Source organism: Taudactylus pleione, unplaced genomic scaffold (genome assembly GCF_031769625.1).
Source record: "Taudactylus pleione unplaced genomic scaffold, aTauple2 ptg000546l, whole genome shotgun sequence".
NCBI classification, from domain to species: domain Eukaryota; kingdom Metazoa; phylum Chordata; class Amphibia; order Anura; family Myobatrachidae; genus Taudactylus; species Taudactylus pleione.
In genome coordinates this window covers 3,565,702-3,593,044 of record NW_028284948.1, presented here as the reverse complement: position 1 = coordinate 3,593,044, position 27,343 = coordinate 3,565,702, and the positions used below count along the sequence as shown (strand labels likewise).

The window sequence follows — 27,343 nt, the reverse complement described above, 5'->3', positions numbered from 1 at the left end:
GAAAATATGGGCATGATTCAGAGTTGTTATGCTAATGCCACTGATGCGTATATGTGTACCCAGCTGCTATGTGAAAATATGCAAATGCTGCAGCCACCAGAAGATGTATTGAGACGCCCAACTGCAGCTTCGCAAATCCAAGCATCTGCGTAAATTGTTGAAGTATCTGTATACAAAGACGCAGCATCTGTCACAGATGTTAGTGTTCCCATTAGAAAGCAGGCAGGGCAGGGTGTAGACTCATGGGGAGAGCTTCTTCTGCACGCGCCAAATGTATGCATGCTCCCGAAGAGGTGCGAGCGCGATCGGGGAGGGGCATATCCTTGTGACACGTCCCCAATTTGTCACACTTACAGAGGTGCTGAGCTACCCCCAAGCTCTCCCCTCCAGATAAATAGATGCTGTGCACATGTGCATGGTGTCTATTCACCCGGTGGTGATAGGTCACCACAGTGTTTTCCACACGCGGAACACTGCAGCCCACGGGTGGGGAGGGATTAGGGCAGGCTGTTTTAACGGGTCGCTGCTAAAAGGGCAGGATGCATTTTGCCCTTTTAAAATTGGGCAGGGCACGGCGCCCCGCTAATACAGCCTAACGGGAACACTACTTGTCGTAGTCCTGAGGGAGCCTATGGTCCCGAAGAATGGCCATGGAAACTGAGACACTGGAGCCATATTTCTTACGTATGGGATCGCAGTCCCAGGCTGTGTCATGCCCCTGAAATGATCAAGATGCAGATGTAGTCTTTGCCGCCACTCCGCATTACCTCCTTCAAATGCTCCCTGACTGTAAATCACACTGCGAATGACTACTGAAATCTACCTTGACGCATGCGCTGTAAGACTTAGACGCATGCACAGTTTATTGATAATCGCTCAACTGCGTAAAAATTGGCAATGCGTACAACACTGAATCAGGCCCTAGAATTACTCTCTATCAGTTATGTACTTATTTAACTATGTGTGGCTTTGGACAGAATGTTAAAATTTTTACCTAATGTGTCAGTACATATTTTTGGGTTAACACCAACAATTATGCTTATTTTTCAATATCTGGCCTTTTACCCTCTTATATTGTAATGTTCATAAAACATTTCATGCCAGAATCTAGTTATTACAGGTGTGATAACCAGAAAAGACTTAACTTTATTCATAGCCTGTGCATTTGGCTGGTATTATTTCCATATTTACATAAACTATACATCACTGTTTCTATTCCAATGAATACTGCATGTTTGAGACTGTTCTATGCTGCACATAGAACTGTGAAAAATACACATCACTTTCAGTGTACATATATTATTTATGCAAAGTAAAACACTTTCATTTTTTCCCTAGAAGTCAGGTTCTATCATACCAGTATAAATAATATTAGTCAAACAAGTATTTGGCTACTAACGCAGCCCTAAGAAAGAGCAAATTGATCACCATTCATTCTACCGTCACTATAGCATTAATTCATCATATACCCATCCAGCAGAAAAATAATGGCTTAACTTTGAATTTAAATAGAAATTTTAGTCATATAACAATGACTGTGTCCATGGTGATGCATCTTCCTGCTTTCCTTTATACCTTATGGCTTCTTATTTCCTATACAGAACTGCTTTGACATTGCAAAGAGTCGCTAGTCATCCTCCCAATATGGAGACAAATTTGCACAGCTGCAAGGAAAGCTAACTGTTCAGGGAATTCTTGTCCTTGTGAGCTTACAATCTAAGATAAAGTTGCAGAAAACCCATTATAGACAGCCAACGTACCATTCCAGTTACCTTCAATGTCTTTGTTATGTAAGGTTACAGCATTTTTATCTACGAGTGAATATCTAGGTCAGAGTGCAGATTATTTTTTGTTTATTGAACATCTGGACAGAAAGACCATTGGTTAGCATCAAATTCCCAACCTTGACTTTACAGAATTAGTAGCATTTTAATGCTAAATTGCTATCTCTGGTTATATTTATCAGTCCACTGAGCTAGAAAAATAATGGCAAGAGGCTTAATGTGTGCTTTGGATTTTAGACCTAAATCTCCCTGCAGAGCAGTGTTAAAACGTTTGATCCTGAAATTAACATTTCATGTTTTGCATATGTTTGAATAAACAAATATTCTCTTCCAAATAGATTTATGCACAACATAACCTAATGTTCTATATCAGGGGAAAATATGGAGCAAGCATCATAAACCTGTGCTGACACATTTATACTGTACTATATGTTTAAATGACAAAATAATATCAACAATGTAATTGGCTTTTGAAGTCAAAAGAGTTGCCCTATAATAAACTTAGGTAGAAATTCACTTTTACAGGTTTCAACCTTGGTAAATGAAGACATTCTTGTTAATTTTAAACTGCTATTGTATGAAATTTTAAACTGCTATTGTAATTAAAATTAACTGCTCTTGTTAATTTTAAACTGCTATTTATGAGCAAAATAAACAGAATATAAAAATAGTATGGCAACTTTATATTTTATAAACTTCCCCCCAAAAATTAGAGCCACATTTTTATCACCATGGTTTACAGACAGGTAGTGGTCAAGATGCGGACAAAGATTTGGGATACAGTATGTAACTACTGTGTCTCCAGTGTGTGATTTTTTTTATTGGGTAATGAGTTTAATATTTATGAGCAGTATAAATCCTTTTTTAATGTTTCCATTTTAGGGTGAGCCCGGTGAGGCTGGAAACCCAGGTCCCCCCGGAGAAGCTGGTGTTGGTGTAAGTGTTACAATAAGATGTTTCTTTATTTTTGTATTAAAATTACTGATTGGTTGTTCAGACATTTATTGAAGAGAACAACTACTGAGAGTATGAGGATTATAATAATCTGAATGCTCAAGAACATTTTTTAATGGTATAGTTAATTTTCCTGTGGAACGTCTGCACTTTATTTCAATAGAGTTAAAAGGTAACTTTTCCACCCTTCTAAACATGTTTCAATAGTGCGAAGAATAGGAGGTCTGTATTTCTATATCACTATAACTCACTTGCTGGTGAAACTGACTAAGACAATGGAAAAACCTTAATAGAAATGCCCCAGTCCTAGTAGATGATGGGGGAATTATAATGATGTAGACATCGGTGAGCTTCTAGTGAGTCTGTTTTTTCATTTAAAGCGGCAATAATTGAAAATGCAAAACCGACCTAGTTTTGCCTTTTTAAATTATTGCCTTTTTTAAAAAAAGGGGGCAGACTTCCAGGAATCTCACCGATGCCTGCATCCTGGCTAGTTTCCCGCCATATGTGTGTATACAAGTTTTACTAATCAGTATGTTGTTGTAACATATATGTACACAGAAACATTAAACTACTAAGCACTATATTTAAACATATAACTAAGAGAATATTTACCCTGCTATTGAGCAAGATAGTCTACAGCTAGAGATTCTCAAAAAATTAAAGGTGGTTTGTAATTCAATTAGATGTGTATTGTTTTAAGGCCTTTAGCTTGTTTATACTACAACCAATCTGTCTGAACTGCCATGGCCATTCACCCCAGCTTGAACATTACTGGAAAACTGCTAAAGATACTACGCAGTGTATCCATTAAGTTTGTATAACAGGCACATATTACCAAGAGGTAATATGCAATTAAGGTATATGGGAATCTATAAAAATTTGCTTAGTAATATCTGGTTCATCCTCTGCCTTTGAAAAAAATTAAATCTATAAAACAATTTCAGAATCCCATCTCCTGAATGAGTGCGCAGTGGAAGCCAGGGCATACGCCCCAACGGCTCCCACTGTGAGGGAGATGGGACAGACTCAGGAGAGGAGAACTGGCTGCTAAGGTAGGTATGGGAGAGGGGGAAGGGGGGTGGGATGAAGCAATGAGGGGTCAAACGGAGTGACGGGGGAAACTCAGGATAGAACTGCAATGGAAAGTGTGGGGGGGCGTAGACAGCATATGCTGATTGGGTTTATTAAACATAGGACTAATAATATAACTCATTAGAATTATATAGAAATTAAATGAAATTATAATGAAATAGAATTAAATAAAATTAAGTCTTTGTAATGTGACTTTGTAATTTATAGGTATCTTGTGATTAAGTTTTCCTGTACTTGAGCATATTGGCTACTTTCTGTTCTCTGCCTAGCAGCTTAAGAATTGCTTTGCAAGCACAGAACAGAGCTAAAAAGAAATTTGCCTGGGGATTTGAGGGATGACATAGATTCATTAAAAAAAGACTACACGTATTTCAAAGCTTCTGGGTTTTAGATTCTTAACAATAGTGAAAATACGGTTTTATTCAGTTTATGAAAATTGTTACAAAGGACTTAATCTTCTTATGACCCCAGAGCGGCTGTTCAAATCCTAAAACCACTTAAGCTTATTATACATATTTATTCTAAATACATTTCAGGGCCCTAAAGGCGAAAGAGGAGAAAAGGGAGAAGCTGGACCTCCAGGAGCTGCAGGCCCAGCTGGTCCCAAAGGCCCGCCAGGAGATGATGGTCCAAAAGGAAATCCCGTAAGGGCACCATTGCAGACTTTCTATTTTTTTCTTTGATAACTTACTTCATGTGAGTCTCTTAAATTGTTCTCTTACTCTTGTAAATTTTTAGGGTCCCGTTGGATTCCCAGGAGATCCTGGTCCTCCCGGAGAACCTGGCCCAAGTGTAAGTGGCTTGATTACACAAACAATGTATTTCTTCTATGGCTGTATATTAATAAAATAGAATATATTTACTAAAAAACTGAATAAAAGAAAAAAAAAGATAGTTTATATAACTAAGTATTCTTATTAAAAGTCTGGCCTTCGTTCACATAAAATACATCTTTTTTACTGGGCTCAGCAGTTTAGACATATACATGTAAGTCAAGTTTATTATTACAGATAAATTTCTCCAACTATTTAGACATGTAAAATTGAGACAAAATAAGCCCCACCTACAAACCAATATTGGCCGATTTTATTCATAGCCCCTCCTAGTTTTGTGTAAACTACAGCCCTAGTTGACATTGGCAAATCTGGGCTGTCCCGCCAAGGTAAGGACAGTTGGAAGCTACATAAGACATTCATGTGCCTACTGTACAAATTAAAGTATCCACATAGCGCACTTTTCAAAATAGCACTTTTGTAACATGACATTGATTAGAACGATGGTGACCTCTAATACCTCATAAACTTCTTACACCAAAGAAAGGAGAAACATTAACGTAATTAACATTTCAATTTAACCATCACAATCTAGAATTTGAGCATAGTGGTCCAAATACCTCTGACAAAACTAGTATTCCAAACCTGTAAAGAGCATACATAAGTCATAATGTGAAAAACATTTGTTGAGGATGGTAACTTTCCAATAAATAACGCTTGCACGTATTTTACAATAATAATAGTAAGTCACAATAAATGTTTTATAGGAATTCAGTTACATACATATATCTAAAATCTACTTACTGCTGCTGCATAGATCTTTTTGTAAAATGAATACAATTTCTCTTTAACTCTCTGGACTGATTTTTTTTGTCCTATTCTTAAAATGCCTTTAGCATTTTTATTCTCTAAATGGAGACAGACCTAATTTCCTATGCATGTTCCTCCCCTTATATAAAGAAAAATGAATGCACATATGCATTTATGAGCATTTTCTCTTTAGAATGCAATTCAAGCATATGGAGATTAGAAAAGGTGCTTCAAATACAAATTCCATCCTACTTATCCTTATGCAAATGAGGTAGCCCTTGCGGAGCTATTATTAGAAACACATGACTTGTGATATACTGTATGTCATTTATATACCTAATTGCTTAAAAAGATCTTTTAGTTCAGAAATTTTTTATATGTTCTTTATAGGGTCAAGATGGTGTTTCTGGTGATAAAGGTGAAGATGGTGAACCAGGCCAGCCTGTAAGTATTACAAAGTCCCTTACTAATTTATGGAGATTATGTAATTTCATTGTAGTATTCTTGCCTTGGTTTAGTAAAATTCTCCATTTTTGTTTCCAGATCTGCATAAATTTTTACAGTTTTGAACATTATAAATATAAATGTCTTCATTTGAAAACAAATGATCATTACTAATGTCAGCCAAGTACCATTTTTCATGATAGAGTGATGGAGGAACCAGGTGTTCCACCTCATATAATATCAAATGCTGTCAGTATCAGTTTTAAGACTGCAAAGTGCCAGTTCAAGGCCCTACATTCTGTGATAAAGAGCTAAAGTGCTTCTGTGTATAAAGGTGATCCCTTTCAGCAGGGAATTCCAGGCAGAAGCAGTGGTCTCTCTTAGGGTCTATTCATCACTTAATATCTACAAAATATATCTCCTGCTTACCTTTCTCTCCTGGAATGGCCAACTGTCCCCATACACTAGCATGGGGACAGAATTCATCAAGCTCTGAAAATACAATTTTTTCAGAGCTTGACTGCAGGAGCATTCGCCATCTTCAGATAGCATTTGGATCCCTCCGCCCCTGTCTGGCTCCTTCCGCTGGACGCCGGGGCTTTTGTGCACATGTGTAACCTGTAGGTCAAGCAGGCGCACTAGTGTCAATGCTCCGAAAAGAGCAGTGAAAAGATTCACTGCTCCGAAAGGAGCAGTGAAGCACATCAGGGAGACAGCAGATTTTCGGATCAGCTGTCTCCACGCCAGAGCAATGATGAATTGCCCCGGCACTCATATCGAGTTAGTATGTTAATGATCAGGGTCTGTTCGAACCCTGATAATTAACATAATGAGTAGCACCCTTAGACAGCACCTATAGAGCCCTTTAAACATCATCCTATAGTACATTTATTATTTCTGCTGGCAATGTGGGAGATCTATTATAGTTTTAGGGATCTATTCATTATCATTTAATTTCTACAAAACCAGGTGAAAAATAAAAATTTCACATACTTTTGGAGAAATTAAGTTTTGGAGCCATTCATCACAGACATCTTCTGCTTACCTTTCTCTCCCGATATAGCCCACTGGCCACATACACTAGAATTGGGACCTTCTTCAGATGGCGTTTGCTCCCGCACACACGCTCCTTCCTTATGGGAATTAGTCCCAGGTTGCCTGTCAGGCTCCTCCGCCAGGACCCTGGGAACTAGAGGTCAAACAGGGTCACCAGCACTGCCGAGTCAGACTCGGCAGTGATAAGTTTCACTGCTTTGAAACGAGCAGTGAAAACATTTGGGGAGACAGCTGATTTTTGGATTGCTGCGAGTTAGAATGTTAATTATCGGGGTCTGCCTGGACCCAGATAATTAACATAATGAATATGGCCCTGCCACTCTTCATTAGTTTACTTACTAAACATAGAACATGTAAAACTCCTACGGGTAAATTTACTAAAGGTAAATTTTAATCTATTTTGATTGATTTTAAATCAATGTAAATCGATGTTGTGTTTCAGGGGTTAAATTGCACATTTACTAACAGACAATTTTTTATATTGATTTTTAAATGTTAGTAAATTCGCAATTAAGCTCCGGAAACACAACATCGAGTTAGATTGATTTAAAATTGCTCAAAATAGATTAAATTGATCTTTAATAAATGTACCCCTTAGAGGCAGTTTATGACAGGAGTGGGTTCCATGTAAACATTTTCAGTGGCCCCCATCACCCCCCTGATAAAATTGTGCCAACGCATGAGCAGAAGATAGCATAGACTCAGGCACAGTGTCAGTGCCGTTGTTATCTCCTGTGCATACGCCAGGCTGGCAAAATCTTTGGTTGTCTTTCAGAAGTATGGAAATATCGCCATTTTTGAAAATGGGCTCAGTGGAGAACAAGAAATGTTGCCTTATTAACTATACTTTTAAACACAATTTCAAAATATTCAGTTTACTTTGATTTGATGGCTAAAGCATAATGTAATAATACTGTACTGAATTAATTTCTTTTTTTTTTTTATTGCAGGGACCTCCCGGTCCATCTGGAGAAGCTGGACCACCGGGTCCTCCTGGCAAGAGAGTGAGTTTAGTTTCTTATCATATGTCAAAAATCCTAAGTATCTGATCACTCACTATTCCAATCCTTTATAATAAATATTATAGTTAATTCCTACACATAGGATCTGGCAAAGGTTGATTTATATAAATTAATTTTATTACAAAACTGACAATGCTAGACAAATAAACTGTGCTTTCAACTTGAGTAGGATTTATGGAAGTATACAGAGCATACATACCTACTCTCCCGGAACGTCCGGAAGGATCCACATTTTAATCCAAAAGAGTGAGTGAATCTTCTGCATCCCACCCACTTCCTAGTGAACTGGACAGGATAGGGGTAGTAACACCAGGAATTACGGGTCCATATGGAGGGGGTGGTGCCAAATGTCATGTATCACATAATTTCTGTCCTGCCTCCTATTAGACCCGCATATCACAGGATTATAAAATGATGGGGTGGAGCTTAGTGATACAAAAGCCTGCCACCGTCCCCTCAGTGGCCAGATGCAACTCCTATCCAGGCTTCTCTTGTAGAGGCATTAGAAAAAGTAGGCAAATACAGTATGATGCAGAGATTAATATGTATGTCATATCAAATATTTATTTAGCTATTCATCATGCAAGAAATAGAGACTAATAATAATAATAATAATAATAATAATAATAATAATAATACTATTATATTACATAGAATTTTGCTTATATTTTAGAGAGCTATTTTTGGTTTATAGAAAGGACATTGTTCCATTGGAGTCCAGACCCCTTCATCACTGAGAGTCGCCGGCACAGCTGTCAGCAGTAGTATACTAATAAGACTCATAGGGGTCTATATATCAAGCAGTGAAAAGCGCGGAGAAGTGGACCAGTAGAGAAGTTGGCCATAGCAACCAATCAGCTCTTACATGTTATTTTATAGACTGTACTTGATAAATGTTACTTCAAAGCTGATTGGTTGCTATGGGCAACTTCTCCACTGGTCCACTTCTCCACACTTTTCACTGTTTGATAAATAGACCCCATAGTGTGAGTCAATCACACGATGAGTCTCATTAGTATAATACTGTTGACAACTGTGGCGGTGACTCTTTCAGTGTGAGTAGAGGATGCAGGGGGCAGGCTAAGTGCTGGCTGGATCCCCTCCCCTTCTTCTGCTGTTGCTAAGGAAAGAGACATAAATTGTTCCTGGCATGAAGATGAGCTGCCCTTGCAACAGGGCTGCCATCAGGGGAAAAGCCTGCTGGGACTGCTGTTCTGGGCTCCAACAGAGAGGGGGGCTCGCCCCTGGCTCCTACCACCGATACTTGGAGAGTTGCAAAGTGTCAGAACAATGCTACCATGGCATCTGGGTGCCAGCTGTCAGGGGAGTACAGAGAAATCCATCTATAACCACTGCCTGTGCCCAACTGATCACTGCAGCGGCACAGGCAATGGTTATAGATGGATCTATCCTATCCATTACTATGTGGTCCTTCCAGGCAGCTACTTGCAGGCAGCTGCCTGGTACAACAAAGTTTTTTTTTAATTGAGACAAGACCTGTGTGTCATCATGATGTCACGCGTGCCATACCACTGACAGAGAAGCTGGTCTCTGCTCGAAGAAGACCAGCAAGAAACACAGGAGAAGATGTCTGTGGGCTGAAGGGAGCTGGATATGGGGCCTTTCTGGAGAGACAGAAGGGGTGCTGACTGGGGGGACAGAAAGAGTGCTGGCTGGAGAGACTGAAGAGGTGCTGGCTGGAAAGACAGAAAGGATGCTAACTGGAGAGATAGAATGGGTGCTGGCTGGGGGGACAGAGACTGCTGGCTGGAGAGACAGAAAGGGTTCTGGCTGGGGAGACAGAGACTGCTGGCTGGAGAGACAGAAAGGGTGCTGGCTGGGGAGACAGAAGAGGTGCTGACTGGAGAGACAGAATGGGGGCTGGTTGGGGGGACAGAGACTGCTGGCTGGAGAGACAGAAGGGGTGCTGGCTGGGGAGACAGAAGAGGTGCTGGCTGGAAAGACAGAAGGGTAGCTGGAGAGACTGCCTGGAGCTGGCTGGAGCTGGAGAGACATTTCTTGTTGCAGTTGCACTAACACATGTGTGGGAGGGGGGCTGCCTATTTTGTCAGTCCCGTGCCCCACAATTTCTGATTGCAGCCCTGCCTGTCAGTGCCAGTCCACAGTGAAAAAGGAGTGCTGTGGTGACGTGTTGCATAACTTATAGTAATTTGTGAAATAAATTAATAATTAATAATAATGTAATACATAAATATATATAATACATTTACATAATAATAAACAGCATATTCCAAAATCCATTTCATTCTATTCATATAATGCCACTTCAATGATAGATATCTATCAAATATCTATCAATGACAATGACATTATATAAAATAATAAAATGGATTTTGCATGGAGAGGGGGATCAAAGCATATTTTTGCCCCTGGGCCTATCACTCCCTAGTTCCACACTGGATACAAATGCACCTTTGCAGATCATTGCTGGTGAATGATACCTGGGGTAAAATGCAAACTGATAATGATTATGCTTCTGATTGGCTAAATGTATCTAAATACTTCCCACTTATTGTAATGATATTTGCAATCAGTCTGCAGCAATAAAGCCTATTTCCATTTGATTTTTGTAAAGAGGAAGGCGACATATGTGTGCATTGTTTTGAACTTAATATTTTAATTTTGTTTCTGGTTCTAATTTTCACTTACATGGAAATGCAACTTTATTAGTTATTAATAACACTCTCCAGTCACATACAATATTGTTCTTTAAATTTGAGTCCTCGTCTTCTGGTGAAACATATACTACTGGATATTCCATGAATGAAACAGGTTCATATCCTACTGTTATGAAGCTGGATGCATCTTGCATAAATGGCAAACTCATCAGGGTACTATAAGCTAATTGCCATTTTTTTTGTGATTGCGATTTAAACGCAAGTTCAGCCCAACTCTGTATGAGCCCAGTGGTGTATATCTGTATCTTGATGTACTTTGCAATTGCTTCAGTACAGTTCTAGTTCTCTATGTATGTACAGTATATATTTATAGTATATACATGTTTGTGTAGCATTTTCTACCTTGTCTCCTGAAAAGCGTAAAAAAAAATATATAACAGGCTGGAATATTGCCACTTCTAGTATTACTGTATATAGTCATTATTGATATATCTATAATATGATCTTTTAGGGTCCTCCTGGAGCTCAAGGTGCAGAAGGAAGACAGGGAGAGAAAGGTGCAAAGGTGAGAGCATATATTAATCTAGATGTTCATACCCTTCATTTGCTCTAGTCCACTAGTCCATTGCACCTCATGGTATTACTGCATACTGACTTTTTTTTATTAGGGTGAATCTGGATCAGAAGGACCTCCTGGAAAGACAGGACCTGTAGGAGCTCAGGGTCCAGCAGGAAAACCAGGACCTGAAGGTTTGAGAGGAATTCCAGGGCCTGTGGTAAGTAATGGGAATTGAATAAGAATGTTTTATATACTTTTATATAATTTTGGTGCTGCCAACGGTTGAGCGAACACTGGATATACACACATACAAGTTAATTTGACAATGCCCATAGCAACTATTGTTTGGGCTTTAACTTGGGAAATTATTTTGTAAGCTTACATTATTTTATTGTACAATTTGGTAGCTTTTATTATATGTATATTTTTTATTTGTTCCTGCAATTCTGTTTGTTACTTTCAGGGTGAACAAGGTCTCCCAGGGGCTCCCGGACAGGATGGACCTCCAGGACCTATGGTAAGTTAATGGATCTAGATCTGGACAAAGCCTACTTTATAGACCTATATGTTTTTTAATTTTGAATAAAAAAAATGTATGGAAGTTATGAATCCACATAATTTACTTTCATTTTATTTGGTAATCAGGGCCTGATTCAGAGCCGCTCGTAAGCGGCCGCTCGTTCGCTCCGAGCGATGTTCGCACATCTGCGCATGCGTATGGGTCATAATGCGCATGCGCCAACCAGTCAGTGCGGTCGGAAATCGTGTGTTCGCAAAATTGCGAGTGCCTGCTAATTTGAGTGACAGGATGAGGCGTTTGTGAGTGGTAACAGGGGAAGGTGCTTGAAAACGGGGAGTGGAGATCCGAACGCAGGGGGGCCAAACAGTCAAAACGTGCGTTTTAAGGGTGTGCATATTTAACAAAGCAGCGTCATCGACCACGTCACTTGGTTGTTTCTTAGCCTGAACTGTTCGCATGATTGCGGTAGGAAAATCCAACCGCAAGCACTGCGAGCAGTTCAGATGCCTTTCGATGTACTCGATTAATCTAATAAATAGCGGAGATGACGTATGATGCGAGCGGCCAGGGGGCGTCTTTACAAAATAGCGAGCGCATGTTTCGTTCGCTCGCTCAGACATAGAGGCGTCAACAGACCGCAAAGAGCGAGCGCTCAATTTAAATAGCCGGCCCCTTTTTCTGAACGAGCGAGCGCAAATAGCGCCCGGCTCTGAATCAGGCCCTCAGTTTCATTGCAAATATCCCACAAAACAAAGAGAGAACATTCTCTAGATACACAGAGATTATAGCATACACCTCCAGTACGTGCAATGCTACACCTCCAGTAGGTGCAATGCCACCTTGAGTGAGATTATTCAGTAAATTGATTACACATCTTGTGTAGCTGCAGGGGGCTGTGCCGCCAAGAGGCTCAGAAGTGTTAGAGGTCTGGCAATTCTCAGTTGCCCGGGGCTACAGATCTAGGCAGCCACATAAAATGCCAGATGGTTGGCCATAAATAAATGTATTCAAATTGTATTTCTATTTTCCTCACAAAATAATGCAATTTTTCAACTTTTATATATTTAGCTAGATATAGAGGCTGATAGTGTACGGGGTATACATGCGACACAGCACTGATCACACCTCCCCTACTTCTCACAATAGGCTCCGGATAATTTTCAGCCACAGTACATGTGGCCCTTCTCCCCGAGGTTCCCCTCTACCATTTTGAGGAGCACATACCTAATGGGCTCACATACCCTCAGCCCCCTCTTTGCTAATTTTAGAGCAGAGCAGACAGCAATAGATGTACTATACATGGAGCTTTGATTCAGCAGATATATTGTTTAAATACCTATGACAATGTTTATTTTTGAAGTAATAGCAATAACCTATAACTAGTTGCCATGCATTTATGTCAGATGTGTATTCAGTTTGTTCAGTGGTTTATGACAATATAAATATATATTTCTCATGCAGGGTCCACCTGGACTTCCAGGCCTGAAAGGTGATCCTGGTACTAAGGGTGAGAAGGTAAGGCACATGCAAAAGAAAGTTCATTGCAGATTTTTGTATAGCTAATGATGCCATTGACACAACTGGAAACAGTTACATACAGTAGGACATTATTAATATAACGCATATTAAAGTAATTAATTATAGTCTGAGATCAAAGCCACGGTTGTCATACACAATAGATTTGTTATGAAATAAAAATGCCATTACTGAAGTTCGGTTTATAAGCAAAAAGTACAGCTTTATATAATAAAAGCAGCCAACCTTCAATAGATTTAGTAGTAAATGCATAAGTAGTTAGAGGATTAATAGGTTGGTGGTGGGTTTTATGGTGGTGTTGTGTAAGCTGGATGGTGATATTGTGGAGGATTTATAGTGTGGGATAGAGATAGAATCATAGGGTATGGTTGTGGAGAAGTAGAAGGTGAAATTGTGTAGGAGTCACAGGGGCAGAAACGGTTCCAGCAGCAACATGAGTTATAGTAACTCACAGAAGGCCAATTTTCCTTGCACCTGATGAAGACACCAACAAAATCCGCCTACCGTAATGAGCTGATAAATGTGCAGCGCTTTTACTTGAATCTGCCCAATTGGGTAGGACAATAATCGAGTTGTACAATGAGACTAAGGATATGTTGAAGGGTGAAAATACTTGCATGATGACATTGACTAGAAAACTTGTTGGTAGGGCAGTAAAATAGTTGCAAAGTGTGATTATGCATGTTGATGACTGATGAGATTGAGTAAATTACAGGGTGAATAAACAGCCTTAGTTAATATATAAATATATATATATATATATATATATATATATATATATATATTACACATCTTATATACCAACCCAGTCTTCTACAGCCTGGTGCTTGTTACCACTTTTGCAGAGGTATCACACACAGTGTCCCATCACGGAGGCAATAACAAGCTCATGCTATAGACACTGGTGCTGGTTACATGTGGGGATGGGGGTATTAGTTGTTATTATTATTACTATTATTATTATTAATATTAATATTAATAAATTCCTTTCTAAACTATTAATCAGGATTTATCTTTACACCATGTTTTCGGGATAACCTGTTATGCCTCTTTTAGAGAGATATCTGCAAATGAGGCCTACTTTAAATAAAGAAGGGGAAACAAAAGCTACATTTGTTTTACACACCTTTGTTTAAGTACTTTTGCTTGCACAATCCAATCTGCCCCTCCAGGGGAGGGGACCCACAAGCATTAGTTTTCAGTACCTTCACTGCTGGCTTGTGTGGCCACTACAGGGCCCCGGCAATGCTGGACCACCTTTCTGAATCCCCAGCTGTGCTCCCCTGAGCATGCACAATTTCTGTGACACTTTCAGCAAGACTTTTGTAAGGCAATATCTGCTGTTTGCTCCATGTGGCTGGGTACTTGCATTAAACATTTTCTGTATTCTAGGGACATCCTGGATTGATTGGTCTGATTGGTCCTCCTGGTGAGCAAGGTGAAAAGGGAGACAGAGGACTTCCAGGTCCACAAGGATCACCTGGACCCAAGGGTGATGGGGTAAGTGGAAACCATAAACAGATAAATAGCTTTTTTCATAGTTGCAGACTTTTATTCAGTGTAATTCATTGATTATTAAGATCTTCCCAATTCATTGGTCTTGGTATGTTTTGTATATAAGAAATATCACGAAACCCATTACACATTTTATCCTACAGCTAATATTGTATTTATCTCTATTAGGGTATTACAGGTCCTGCTGGCCCTAATGGTCCTCCTGGTTCTCCTGGTTTACCCGTAAGTATAGAATTATAATTATGTTTATTATTATTTATTTATATGGTGCCACAAGTGTCCTGCAGCACTGTACAAAGTAATTAAATAAATAAATAAGATACCAATGACTTACAGTACAGTACAATGCAGGACAAGGACATATTTTATACGAGATGTAGTCAGGATACCGGCGGCCGCTGTTCCTGCCATCGAAATCCAGACCCTGAAAGCCCGACATGGCACTAAAGATAGGCGTCGAAATTCCAATGTCTATCATTAACCCCACAACAAAATTCCATCCCCCGACATGCCAAATGAAGGTAACCCGGGTGTCTAGGTTCTAGCGCGGGGGGGGTTAGTTTTAGGAACCCCTGGGGTGACATAGGGTTATACACCCTCCCCTTAAGGGTAAGGGTTAGGCTAGGGGAAGGGAGGGATAGGGTTAGGCACTACCGGAGGGAAGTTAGGGTTAGGCACCCCCCTGGAGGGTTAGGTTTAGGGTTCGGGAAGGGGGGGTTAGGTTTAGGCACTAATGGAGGGAAGTTAGGGTTAGGCACTAAGGGGGGAGGTGGGTTAGGCACCACTAAGGGAGGGTTAAGGTAGGGTGAGGGGATGGTTAGGGTACTAACCACCACCCATTGAGATTTCGAACTGTCGGTCTTCTGCTGTCGGTATTTGATCCGCCGGCATTACATACCAATTCCATTCATATTCATAACACTCAAATAAGCAACCAAGTGTTAGATGCCCTAGTGGGTAGTAAGGAGTTGATGAAAGTATAAGTAAGGAGAAGCACATGAGGAAAGAGGGCTCTGTTCATGAAAGCATATCCATTTGTACCGCTATACTAAATACAATATTCTCTATTGCCCGATATACACCTACATTAAGTAAGAACCTCAACTTATCAGCTCATTTCTCAAAAAGAAAGATCTATAACTATTACCAACACAGAGCCTTCAGTTCAGGAGTAACAATTTTCATGGATTTAAAGTGTGAAAATATGCAAATGTCAGCTTGGGCACTCCTCTTGTGTACTTCTGTGCGACGGATTGGGCTTACCCTGCGATGCCCACTTTGCATATATGAGCAATGCTCATCTGCACTGTTGGTTCCAATATTTCCACCATCGGCCACAACATCGACTCCCCTAGCAGCCCCTGCATGGTGCACAGCCTCCCTTGTAACTTTCTATAAATATGGCCACTGTGGCTGCGGTGCTGTGAAAGAGAACACAGCTGCATGCCGATACATGCCTGTGACACTCCCATAATACGCCCATGACTCCCCCTCTTTTTACAATCACTTCAGGTCACTCCCAGTCTCACCCTTAAATGCCCATCAATTGCAGATGCTACGGGAAGTCACAGTGATGTTGTATGCATACGCTGCCAAACACATTGATTTGAGCGTGCCCAGTAAGGGTTTTTATGACTTTTTGCACATGAACAGTAGCAAAGCATTGCTCAACTGTGCAAACATTGGCACTGCATCCACCTCTGAATCAGGCCCAAAATCTCAATAGAGATTACCATATACATAACCTTACAGTGGGGCACTCAGGATGCAGTTTCTTATTACCCATAAACATCCCTCTAATGAACCAGAAAACGTTTCAGATGAAGACAGTTTGTCTCCATATCCAACTATCTCATCGGTAGAGCTCTGTGTGCACAGTGAAGGTGAGCTGCTGTGCATACCCAGCAGCAGCAACAGCTCCTCCCAAGGTGGGAGATACCACAAATGGTAAATCCCAGTTAGTGTAATACATTTGTATATGTGTGGGTGGGTGGGGGGTGGGTTGTACAGTGCTTTGATCACATCAGTATGGAAGATGCTATTACATCGCACTCCATTCTAGAACTTCGCCTTTAGTACATTACTGTATGCATAGGCATGCACACAGGGATGCCTTGGGTACACAGACACACCCTAATGTTGGACACTCGCTAACTTGACTAATTAGAAAAAACTGTTTGCTTTCAAAAATGCATTATTATAGCATATTATGGGGCCTAAGTACTAATAATCACGGCATCGGCAAGATTAGTATCAGTATCGCAGCAGATTTATTTCTTTTTTAACTAGATTATCCCATCTGTGGGTGGTATTCAATTAGTTTTGCACCCGCGATAAAGATTCGCATGCTGGACTTTTCGCCTACATCGCATATTTTAGCCGCGGAAACTTATCGTGCGCGCCCCCGCTATTCGCCCTATTCAATTCCAAAAGATGCAAAAACAGCGACATACGAAGTCAAAACAGACGGAAAGTGGTATCAGAATCAGGGAAATCAGCCTGAACCCCCCAAATAGATGCAGAAACATTAGGGATCAATGTAGTAGTGCTCGAATAGCCCTAATAAAACTGTTTGGGGTACTTAAGTTGGTGCAATAGCCTCTAATTAGCGTCTTTGCACAAGTGGTGAAGAATGGCATAAAGCAGTTTTTTTTTTGTGAAAATAAGTAGTCCTGTCAAATTTGGGGTACGTGAAAATGGGTGCTATCATATTTTAATGTCTCCAAAGTGAAGTTTTAAAAAAAGTGAAATTTCTCCCTAATAAAAGCACCTACAATCCCAAAAACCCTCAACTCCTTCTTAGAGCACCCCCAGAACCTTATTTTGCTTGTTTGCGAAGTTGTCCCCCCACTTTGTGCTTTTTCACCCCCAAATTCAAAGTACTTTTTTGGGGTGATCTTACATTTTTTTCAGGAATTTTTTGACACAGTTGTTCATTGGGGGGCTGTCCCAAGGGTTCTTAGTGGTTTCACCACCTTTGCACCCCAAAACAAAAATTTAGCATTTTTCTCCTGCTATTCAGAGGCAATTCTTTTTCGCCTATTACATTGCATTGACTTTCCGCAAACGCTAAAAGTGAATGGAATCGGAGATAAGTTTCCGACACGTGAAAAGTCGCAATCAGCGATACTTTTTTGCGGATCTCGGCTTTTCGCGTCTAATTGAATACAGCCCTATGTGTTAAAATTGACTTGCAGGGACAGCGGTAGTGAAAACCACTGTCCCTGCAAGTTACATCCTAGCCGCATTGGAGGAGTCTTTCTAGTTTCCACGTAAGTTTCTGGCACTCCCTTTACCGAAAACAGTCAGAGGCTGCAGGAAAGGGATCATAAGATCCCTTTTCTGCGAGAATGCCTCCATAAGCATAAAGCGGTTAACGCCATTTGACAATGGTGTTAAATAACGTACAATAGTGATAGACACGCCCAATAGGAGATGCTAGACACACCCATTATGTGATTCTAGACATGCCTCTCTGGTGGTGCACACCCTTATAAAATGTGCCGCGCATGCGTATGACTGTATAGACTAACTCCATTTATAAGTCACTTAGAACATCAGTCTATAAGCAATAGAAGTGGTGTTAAATTGACTCCATATTCTAAAAGCTTATTCTAGAAGCAAGTGCAATGCTTTTACCTTTTTTTTTGTAGTCACTTGTTTTTAAATATTAGAATATTTTCACAATGGAGTGCATACTAACTTTTTATTTAAAGACAATTCACAATTTTTGATCTCTCCGTACTACTTAGTAGTCCCAATTTTGGTGTGATAGTCACAGTGGTGGGCCACATACTGTTTTTCAGAGGCCTTACAAGCATTCCTCAGTTTCACAGAGAGGGCACACATTAGCATTGCAGAAAAGCAGTGGTTCTTGTTATGCTCTTTCCAAAATCAACCATTTGCAAGCACCCCCTTTAAAAATCCAGCTTTTTCTCCTTTGTTAAAATGAGAGTTACAGATACTTTTACAATGACAAAATGCAAACTTGTGTTTCTTTTTGTATATTGAGAAAAAAAATGGCATTTTTCAATACTGGAGATGAATTGCTTCTAATAATCATGTTCTGTACTTTATTTGTAGGGTTCTCAAGGTCCTAAAGGTTCAAAGGGATCAACTGTGAGTATTTTACAAATTAACCTTTAAATTCCTATTTTATATTATTCCTCCTGAAACTTTCATCTTGATTGTATGGCAAAAATTGTCCTCCATAATTTCTAACTGTTATGTTGCCTTAAAACTTGATATCAGCCTATATATTTTTTTTTTCTCTGTATTCAACCTTGTAATTTTAATTTAAATCCCACAAATGATATAAAGTTCACCTTACTCTTTGGATGGACATTTTTTTGACATTTGCGGTTTTCATGAACTCTGAACTGTTCATTTACACTGTACTCTTCTTCCTGGATCTTCATTCTGCCCATTCTGCATATCATGTGTTTGTTCTCGTTTTGCTTCATTATTCTTCTTTATACTGGTTACAGGGTCCTTCAGGTCAGAAGGGAGATGGCGGTGTTGCTGGGCCACCTGGACCACCGGTAAGGAAATTACTATGTCAGTACATTCTGTAGCTACATAAATGCAACTATAAGCATCTGAATATATATTTTTGATCTACAACATCCAACAATAGCTATTTAATAAAGTACTAAAAGATCTGAAGTAAATAAGTTATTAGGATCATCTTCTGTATTGGTCATTATAAAGTTTTTAATTATACTTTCACCACAATTTGTATCCTCATTGTTATTATTAACCATTATTACTATTAACACGGTTTTATTTTAAGTCATATGTTCATTGTCTGGTTATATCGTCTCATGAATTTATAAATAGTAATTTAAAAACATTAATACTTTTAGGGTCCTCCTGGAGAAGTCATCCAACCACTGCCTATTCATTCGCCAAAGAAGACCCGCAGATCATCAGATGCCATGATGGCAGATCTAGGAGACAACATCTTGGATTATGATGGAATGGAAGAGATCTTTGGCTCTCTTAACTCCCTGAAACAGGACATAGAACGCATGAAGTATCCAGAGGGCTCGCAGAACAATCCTGCTAGAACATGCAAAGATCTCCAGCTCTCCCACCCTGAGTTCCCTGATGGTAAGTAGGCAAAAGAGGACGTATCATTTTCTTGGACATGCCTCTTACTAGTTGAAACTGTGAATTTTCTAATTGTACACCAATGAGCCTAGTGTGCTATAACAGAAATGTTAAAAGAAATGTTCCTGTGGTGAGTTATGTCGTAGTTCTAACTCATCTCTGATGCAGTTTTGCACTTCTTGTTTCACTCCTCCAACCTTCTGTTCTCTTGCTCCCTCTCCTCCCCCAAAGTAGTTTTCTTCTCCCCACTGCTCCTCCCCCTTCCGACTCTCTCACCACAGTCTTTCCTCCCCAAGGTTATCTCTCTCCCCCAACTCCTCTGAAGTTCATGACTAGAGCCGGTGAATTCTCTGTAAAGCATTACAACATCATGTCATATGGTGATAACGGCAGCTTTTAACCATAACGCACCTTCCCCCCCCCCCCGATTTCTTTTCATCTGTGTATTCTATAGACATTTCTTGGTAAAACTAAAAGGTCACTTCATTTTTATATTACCACAGTTTTAATATAATAATGATTTATTCCCCATCCCTCGGATGAATGGTGCTACAGCCCACTTTGGACACTGGCAATTGTCCCATCTACAACTATTACAATCTGCCATTGCACTACACACATACAGTATATATAAGGCTTGAGGGCAAAAACAGTGTATATAAGATAGCAGAGTATTCTATTTAAATCTGTTATAATAAACTTACCATGTATATTTCACACACTGACCCTTGGGTATAATTTTGGTTTCTCTGATTGCCAATGAACACTAGCAATTACACATTTTGCTTATAGTAATTGTATAACTCCGAATGATCAGCCTTGCTCAACATATTGTATACATACATATCCTATATTTGAGCCACTGATAATCATACTTCCTTTATACTCCAAATAATGTGCAATAACGTGAACAATTCATCACATGTCCTGCAGTATTGTGTTAGATATTTGTTCTGTCATCTGCTTTAAAATGTCTGCAATATACAGAAATACAATTTATAGATAGCATGTGGGGCAGATTAACCTATTCTATTCCAGTTGTAATTGCATTGCTTTTGAGATAAAGTTAAAATTAAACTACTTTTATTAATTTTGCATACAACAAGCTTGGACGCTTAGTATAAATGGATAAAATTCATATTTGTGTAATGTTGAACTTTGCATAAAGCTGGCAATCTTGTTTTGTTTAAAAGAAGACAAAAACCATGTAAAGGTTTGAATGCATTATTTTAAAATGTAATTCAGTTTACTTACTTCAAAGCATAGAAGTTCTGGCAATTTCTTCATGTTGTATGATTTCTAACTGGTCATTTTCTTTTCCTCCAGGTGAATACTGGATCGATCCAAACCAAGGCTGCTCCGGGGACTCATTCAAAGTGTTCTGCAACTTCACTGCCGGAGGGGAGACCTGTATCTATGCAGACAAGAAATCAGAGGGAGTGAGTGAGACTGTCCTTAGGTTAACTGTATGACCTGCCTTAGGGGTTCACCATTATGACTAGCTCTGTGTTAAGTGACTTCCTGGCCTAATGAAAACTACATGAGGAAGCCTGAGCATGTACAGTATTATATTAATTTAAGACTTTGATTCTTATATTTAATATTACATTCACATAAATAAACATACATTAAAATTTAGCACATGCTATGTTAACATTAACTTTTACAAAGGTAATTGCTGGAAGTTACCTATGTGCAAACATACCCACATATCCTCCACAGACCACGTTTAATATTAAATATATTAAATAATATTAAATAGAATTAGGGTAGAGGGTAACACTCTGTGGCATTTGGGGTGCTACTGCAACCGGTATATGGCAGGTATACAGTGCAAACTTATTGTAATATAATATACTGCAGTTACTGTGTCGACCAAGTCTCTGTGAACCTCAATATACTGGTTCACCTATAATGATGTCCTTAATTATATGTCCTTTACTACTAGCTGGTGTACACTATTTAAGTCCTGGTGGGCAATAACTGTAGGCTGGTAGATGTTGTTATATAGTCTATACACTCTGGTGGGCAATAACTGTTGGCTGTATCTCGATCCAATTATGACATAAAATTCAGTCCAAAGTGATTATAAATCAGGTGGGTAAAAACTGTGGGCAGGATGTTGGTGTGATGCTGGAGCCCCCTTCCTTATGTTATTCATAGGCAGTGCTCCTCCATCCCAGTTACCTTGGGAATAATGGGTGCAATATCAGGATAATGTGGACACTATTTTGCAGTTTCTTAGGTAAGATAAAAACTACTTACCAAATGGTGTATCTGCTGGTCCGTCACTGTTCTGCAGTCCCATCTGGTGTTTGCATGCAAGTAAGGGGCTGGATACTTAGTCTGCACCCCTGCATCCAGCAGCACACACAGGTCTAAGGATCACCTGGGGATCCTTGGGTCACAGCAAGTCCTTAGCAACCGCAACTAAGTCCCCTTTCTTGCATGCAAACACCAAGATGGGACTACAGAACAGTGACGGACCAGCAGTTACACTTTTTGGTAAGTTGTGTTTATCTTACCTAAGAAACTGCAAAATAGTGTCTACATTCTCCTGATACTGCACCCATTATTCCCGAGGTATCTACAGGCTGGGACACATCCTCCCCACAGTTTTTGCCCACCTGATTTATAATCACTTTGGCCTGAATTTTATGTCATAATTGGATCAAGAGACAGCCAATAGATATTTCACACCAGAGTGTATAAACTATATAACAACAACTACCAGCCTACAGTTATTGCCCACCAGGACTTAAATAGTGTACACCAGCTAGGAGTAAAGGACCTATAATTAAGGACATCATTATAGGTGAACCAGTATATTGAGTTTCACAGAGACTTGGTCTACACAGTAACTGCAGTATATTATATTACAATATGTTTATACTGTATGGCCGCCATATACCAGTTGTAATAGCACCCCAAATGCCGCAGAGAGCTACCCTCCACCCTAATTCTATTTAATGTGCGTTAAGGAAGTTGGGACACTTCCTGAGGAAGCAGCTAGTGGTAGTACATCTCCCCATAACCTGTGAGCGCTGACCGTATATATACATCTGCTTACAAGTACACCTTTATAATATACATCATTCAGCTGTTCATATTCCAGGGTAAATAATAACTATACATATACATCTGAATGTGTTTCATAATTATATTAATCTTATGCAGCTAATGAATGTTGGGGATAATTTGCCCACTATTCACTGTACCTGCTGAAATCTGACCCATCAGATATGTTTTAGGGATGATTAACCCATGCATTATACAGTGGTTGGTCAGTTGGATCAAATTGACCAAACAAATCTTGCCTTTTTCAGTAGCTTAAGGTCCATATCTGTGTTGGTATCCTGCTGGATGTAGATTGAAACTAAGCATCCTGATTAGTTAGGGGAAACAAAATTCATATACAATATTCTCACTAGCTGTAACGGTTCCAGCTTTCACTGCTTCCTGTTTTTTACTGTGATCTGTTTGCAAACAGGTACGGATTTCATCATGGCCAAAAGAAAACCCTGGGTCCTGGTTCAGTGAGTTCAAAAGAGGAAAGCTGGTAGGTTCCTTCTTCAGCCAAACTTAATTTCACTACTTTATCTAAATAATCTCCTGAACCAACAAACAAGCTCTTTCTCTTTATTATTCTGTGAGGTTCAATAGATATCATTCTTCAAAGATTTGTTAAGATTGTCTACATTATTATAGATAATAAAACCCATTATTAGCAACACTTTAATCACATGACTTCCTGGTATTTACATCAATATAATCTCATCAGTCACAATTTCGATATCTTAATCTCAGTAATTCAGACCTGTAATATTTTGATCATTACAATATATATTATCTGAAACCAGCTGATATTTGACTTTGCATAAGTCATTACCCAACAAAGAGTACTATCAATTGTAATCACTATTTGCATTCTCTTATTCCATTCTGTTACCTGCACATATGAGTGAAGGAGTTATATGCATGGACAAGACTGTGAACTAAAGATGGGCAACCTGACATAACTATTATTACTGGTGTCAGCCACTAATTATGCAAATAATATGCTGTTTTCTTCAAGCACTGACTTCTGAGTATGCTATTTATATGCCAGTCTTTTAAATCAATGATTAGTGCTGTGGTCATATTGTATTTTGATTCTTCAATGCATTAACTGAAAAGGCTTTCATGTGAATGGCATACCCAGAAGTCAGTGCTGTGGACAGTATACATAACATATTTGTAACTAGGTAGTTGCTTAAAACTCTTATTAACTTTCTATTTTGTTTCAGAAAAGAATCCATTGATTATGAATTGTTTACATTACACTTGAATAGTATCATGAGTGCATAGAAAATTATTGGTGACACACCTGTCATTTCTCCATTGCAGCTTTCCTATGTGGATATTGAGGGTAACTTCATTAACCAAGTTCAGATGACCTTCCTGAGACTTCTCAGTGCCTCCGCTCGACAGAACTTTACATACAGCTGCCACCAGTCAGTAGCCTGGCATGATGCCGTCAGCAACAACTATGACAAAGCCCTGAGGTTCCTAGGATCAAACGATGAGGAAATATCTTATGACAACAGTCCCTTTATTACAGCGCTGCATGATGGATGTGCGGTGAGTGGACTGGTTATTTGGAAAGGAGGGAACTCTATTTTAAGCAAACACATGCACACTTATTTCATGCTCACTGACTGAAACAAGGTGTTGACTTGGTAAAGTGACACAAAAGAATAAAATGAACCATAAATGAAGTAGGCATCGGACTGTGTGCTGTCACCATGCAGCCACAAGGAGAGAGCTCCACAGCATTCCGTCCTCATGCTGTCACTGTCTCTTAGTGACTTGCAATGGCGTATCTATTATGGGTGCAGGGTGTGCGGTGCACATTAGCCCCTGGGTCCAGAGGGGCCCTCACTGCACAACATGCACCCATATTCAATACTTACCTCTCGAGAGTCCTATGTTGGCGCAGCTCAGATCACTAGGCAAATGGCGTAGTGGCCATTTTCACGGAGGTTTGTGCACGCACAGCAGTACAATCTCTGTTATAATAGTGCACAGGCAGAAATGTTACCAGAGACCTGCGCATGTATCTGAGATGCACGGCGCTTGCATTCTGATGGTGTCCATATAGTGTTGCAGTACAGACTTAGGAGCACATACGGAGAAGTGCATTAGAAATGTGTTGGGGGTTTGTGGGTGGTTACAGGGAATAGTATGGGTGTGTTATTGGCGTGTTGCTGAAAGTGATTTCATACAGAGACGCTGAATCACTTACATTGGAGGCCACACTCACACGAATGATCTGCTCCTTGCATAGGGCTGGTGCAGCTTTGAATGGTGCCACCAATGGCTAAAGATGCACAAAGCATTAGTGCAGCATCCGTAGACACTAAGAGTGGACGCCTCAATGGACGCAATGAAGGCCACTACCTCCCTGACTGAGAATCAGGCCCTATGAGGATGGAGTATCCCACCCCCTACACAGGCCCCACCCCCTCAAAAGACCCTCCCCTATTAAGGCTGCTTTTAGAAATTCCCAGACAAGTTTTCCATCCCAATCTGCCTCCCTGTACTGCAGTCAAATGGACTGTTACTACCTTCCATGAGATAATTGTAGGTTATACTTAATAGATGTTAGCATCATACTCTTTTTTTCAATTATTTTCTCCAATAATTTTCTGCAGGTTTCCATTTAGGAGGGAGCAGCTTCTCTAAATAAACAGGCAGATGGTGACTGACAGTTTGTCATATTGCTTTGTAGGAATTCACAGGGGATATCCAATTAGCCGCGGTAAATTACCACGGCTAATTACCTCGCCCGGTGCTATCCAATCAGCCCCGAAGTCGGCCTGACGTGGACACTTATCAGGGTTTTTTTTTTCGGGACCTGATGTGTCCCGAAAAAGATTCCACGATAATTTCTGTTTTTATTAACCTAAAAAAAAGGCGAAAACACATAGGTCCACGAGCTTATCGCGGCACCTATGTGTTTCCCTGAGAACTATCCTATTATTTCGACCGAAATATTAGGAAAGGGTGAAAAAAACATCTGCAATAATTGGGGATAATTAGGGGTAAATAAAAATGGGAATTTTACGCCAATTGAGGGGGTCAATTAGCGCTAATTGGATACCACTCACAGTGTGTATTGGTTAACTGAGCTCTAATTATTCAGCTAGAGTTTTTTGGATGCATATTATTATTGTACATAACTTCTAAAAATAATTATGGAATGGATAGAATATGCTATTATATAAGATGCAACACTAATACTGTTCTTTCACTTTACAGCTGAGGAAAGGATATGCTCGGACAGTTCTTGAAATCAACACCCTGAAGATAGATCAACTGCCTATAGCAGATGTTATGATAAGTGACTTTGGGGACCAGAATCAAAAGTTTGGATTTGAGGTCGGGCCGACCTGCTTCTTAGGTTGAGACTGGACATGCAGCTTAATAAATAAAAGTGTAAAAAAAATATTTTCCTAAAAAAAAAAGCTTCAGGCTTTGGAAACCACCAGAGACGTGTTCGCCACATGCAAGTTTTGAATATGGATTGTGCAGAGGGGAAGAAAACCTAAATAAATAAAGAAAACAAAAAAGGTTGCGACATATGAGTTACTTAGAAATTGCCAGCCACCCTCATCTGTGGCAGAATCACATGACTTAAACAGAAAGCATTTGCAAAATAATATGAAGGACTTAGACGCGATACTGTAGGGATCGCAATGTCATCTTTTCAGTGAAACTTTTGGTGCTGGAGAATACCCAAAACAGGCTTCGTCCATCATAGGTGCTATTGATTTCTTGTAAATGGGTCTATCAAATGCTATATATATGTAATTACTTTGCGTACTTATTATAAGACTTGCATGTCCTTTTCCAAAACTTGCATGTGACTCCGGGTTGAGACGTAAAACTAAGAGCAAAGAAACACGGAAAGATTCCCCGATGTCTAAAACGGATACAGTGTCTGTATTATGCAAAATAACGTGTAATTCCAGTGGACTCCAACCCTTCTTTATGACTCAAAATAAAATCCCTTTGTATATATTGATGTGGACGATCTCTCTTATTTGCTGTTGTGGAAACTATATATATATATATATATATATATATATATATATATATATATACAGTCTCTATATATAAAGCCTCAGGTTGCCAAGCTGGAAGACAGAAATGATCATATCATCTAAATTTGCCTATCTTTGTGCCGCATTTCTCTTTTGCTAAATTAAACCATTTTGGTGCAATATTTGATGGTGCTAATACCTCATTCCAGGATGTTGTGACATGCATGTATATACCTAAAATAACTTTTTTTATTATTATTTGTGGTCGGGGGAAATATGTATTAAGAGAAATATTTCTGTATAAGATATTTGTCAATGTTTTGTGAAGTCATAGGCCAAACACAAGTTTGTTTGAATATATGTATCATCGAGGTTTGTGCATCTTCCATCACTTAATATTAAAACTGGACTCAAAACAATAATTTAATGTATTTGTTTA

General features: G+C 39.5%; 1 protein-coding gene across 1 annotated transcript in view; it reads left to right on the top strand.

Moving 5' to 3' along the window:
• Positions 1-26,952, top strand: part of COL11A1 (collagen type XI alpha 1 chain) — a 224,649-nt gene extending 197,697 nt beyond the window's left edge. The window contains exons 50-67 of the mRNA XM_088451298.1: positions 2,667-2,720; positions 4,370-4,477; positions 4,572-4,625; positions 5,807-5,860; positions 7,867-7,920; positions 11,089-11,142; positions 11,246-11,353; positions 11,600-11,653; positions 13,118-13,171; positions 14,585-14,692; positions 14,876-14,929; positions 18,791-18,826; positions 19,195-19,248; positions 19,573-19,819; positions 21,146-21,258; positions 23,310-23,378; positions 24,206-24,439; positions 26,120-26,952. Of these exons, the coding sequence (XP_088307424.1) occupies positions 2,667-2,720; positions 4,370-4,477; positions 4,572-4,625; positions 5,807-5,860; positions 7,867-7,920; positions 11,089-11,142; positions 11,246-11,353; positions 11,600-11,653; positions 13,118-13,171; positions 14,585-14,692; positions 14,876-14,929; positions 18,791-18,826; positions 19,195-19,248; positions 19,573-19,819; positions 21,146-21,258; positions 23,310-23,378; positions 24,206-24,439; positions 26,120-26,266 (1,656 nt within the window). The 3' untranslated portion in view covers positions 26,267-26,952. The remainder of the gene's footprint in view (positions 1-2,666; positions 2,721-4,369; positions 4,478-4,571; positions 4,626-5,806; positions 5,861-7,866; positions 7,921-11,088; positions 11,143-11,245; positions 11,354-11,599; positions 11,654-13,117; positions 13,172-14,584; positions 14,693-14,875; positions 14,930-18,790; positions 18,827-19,194; positions 19,249-19,572; positions 19,820-21,145; positions 21,259-23,309; positions 23,379-24,205; positions 24,440-26,119) is intronic.
• Positions 26,953-27,343: the final 391 nt, after the last annotated feature.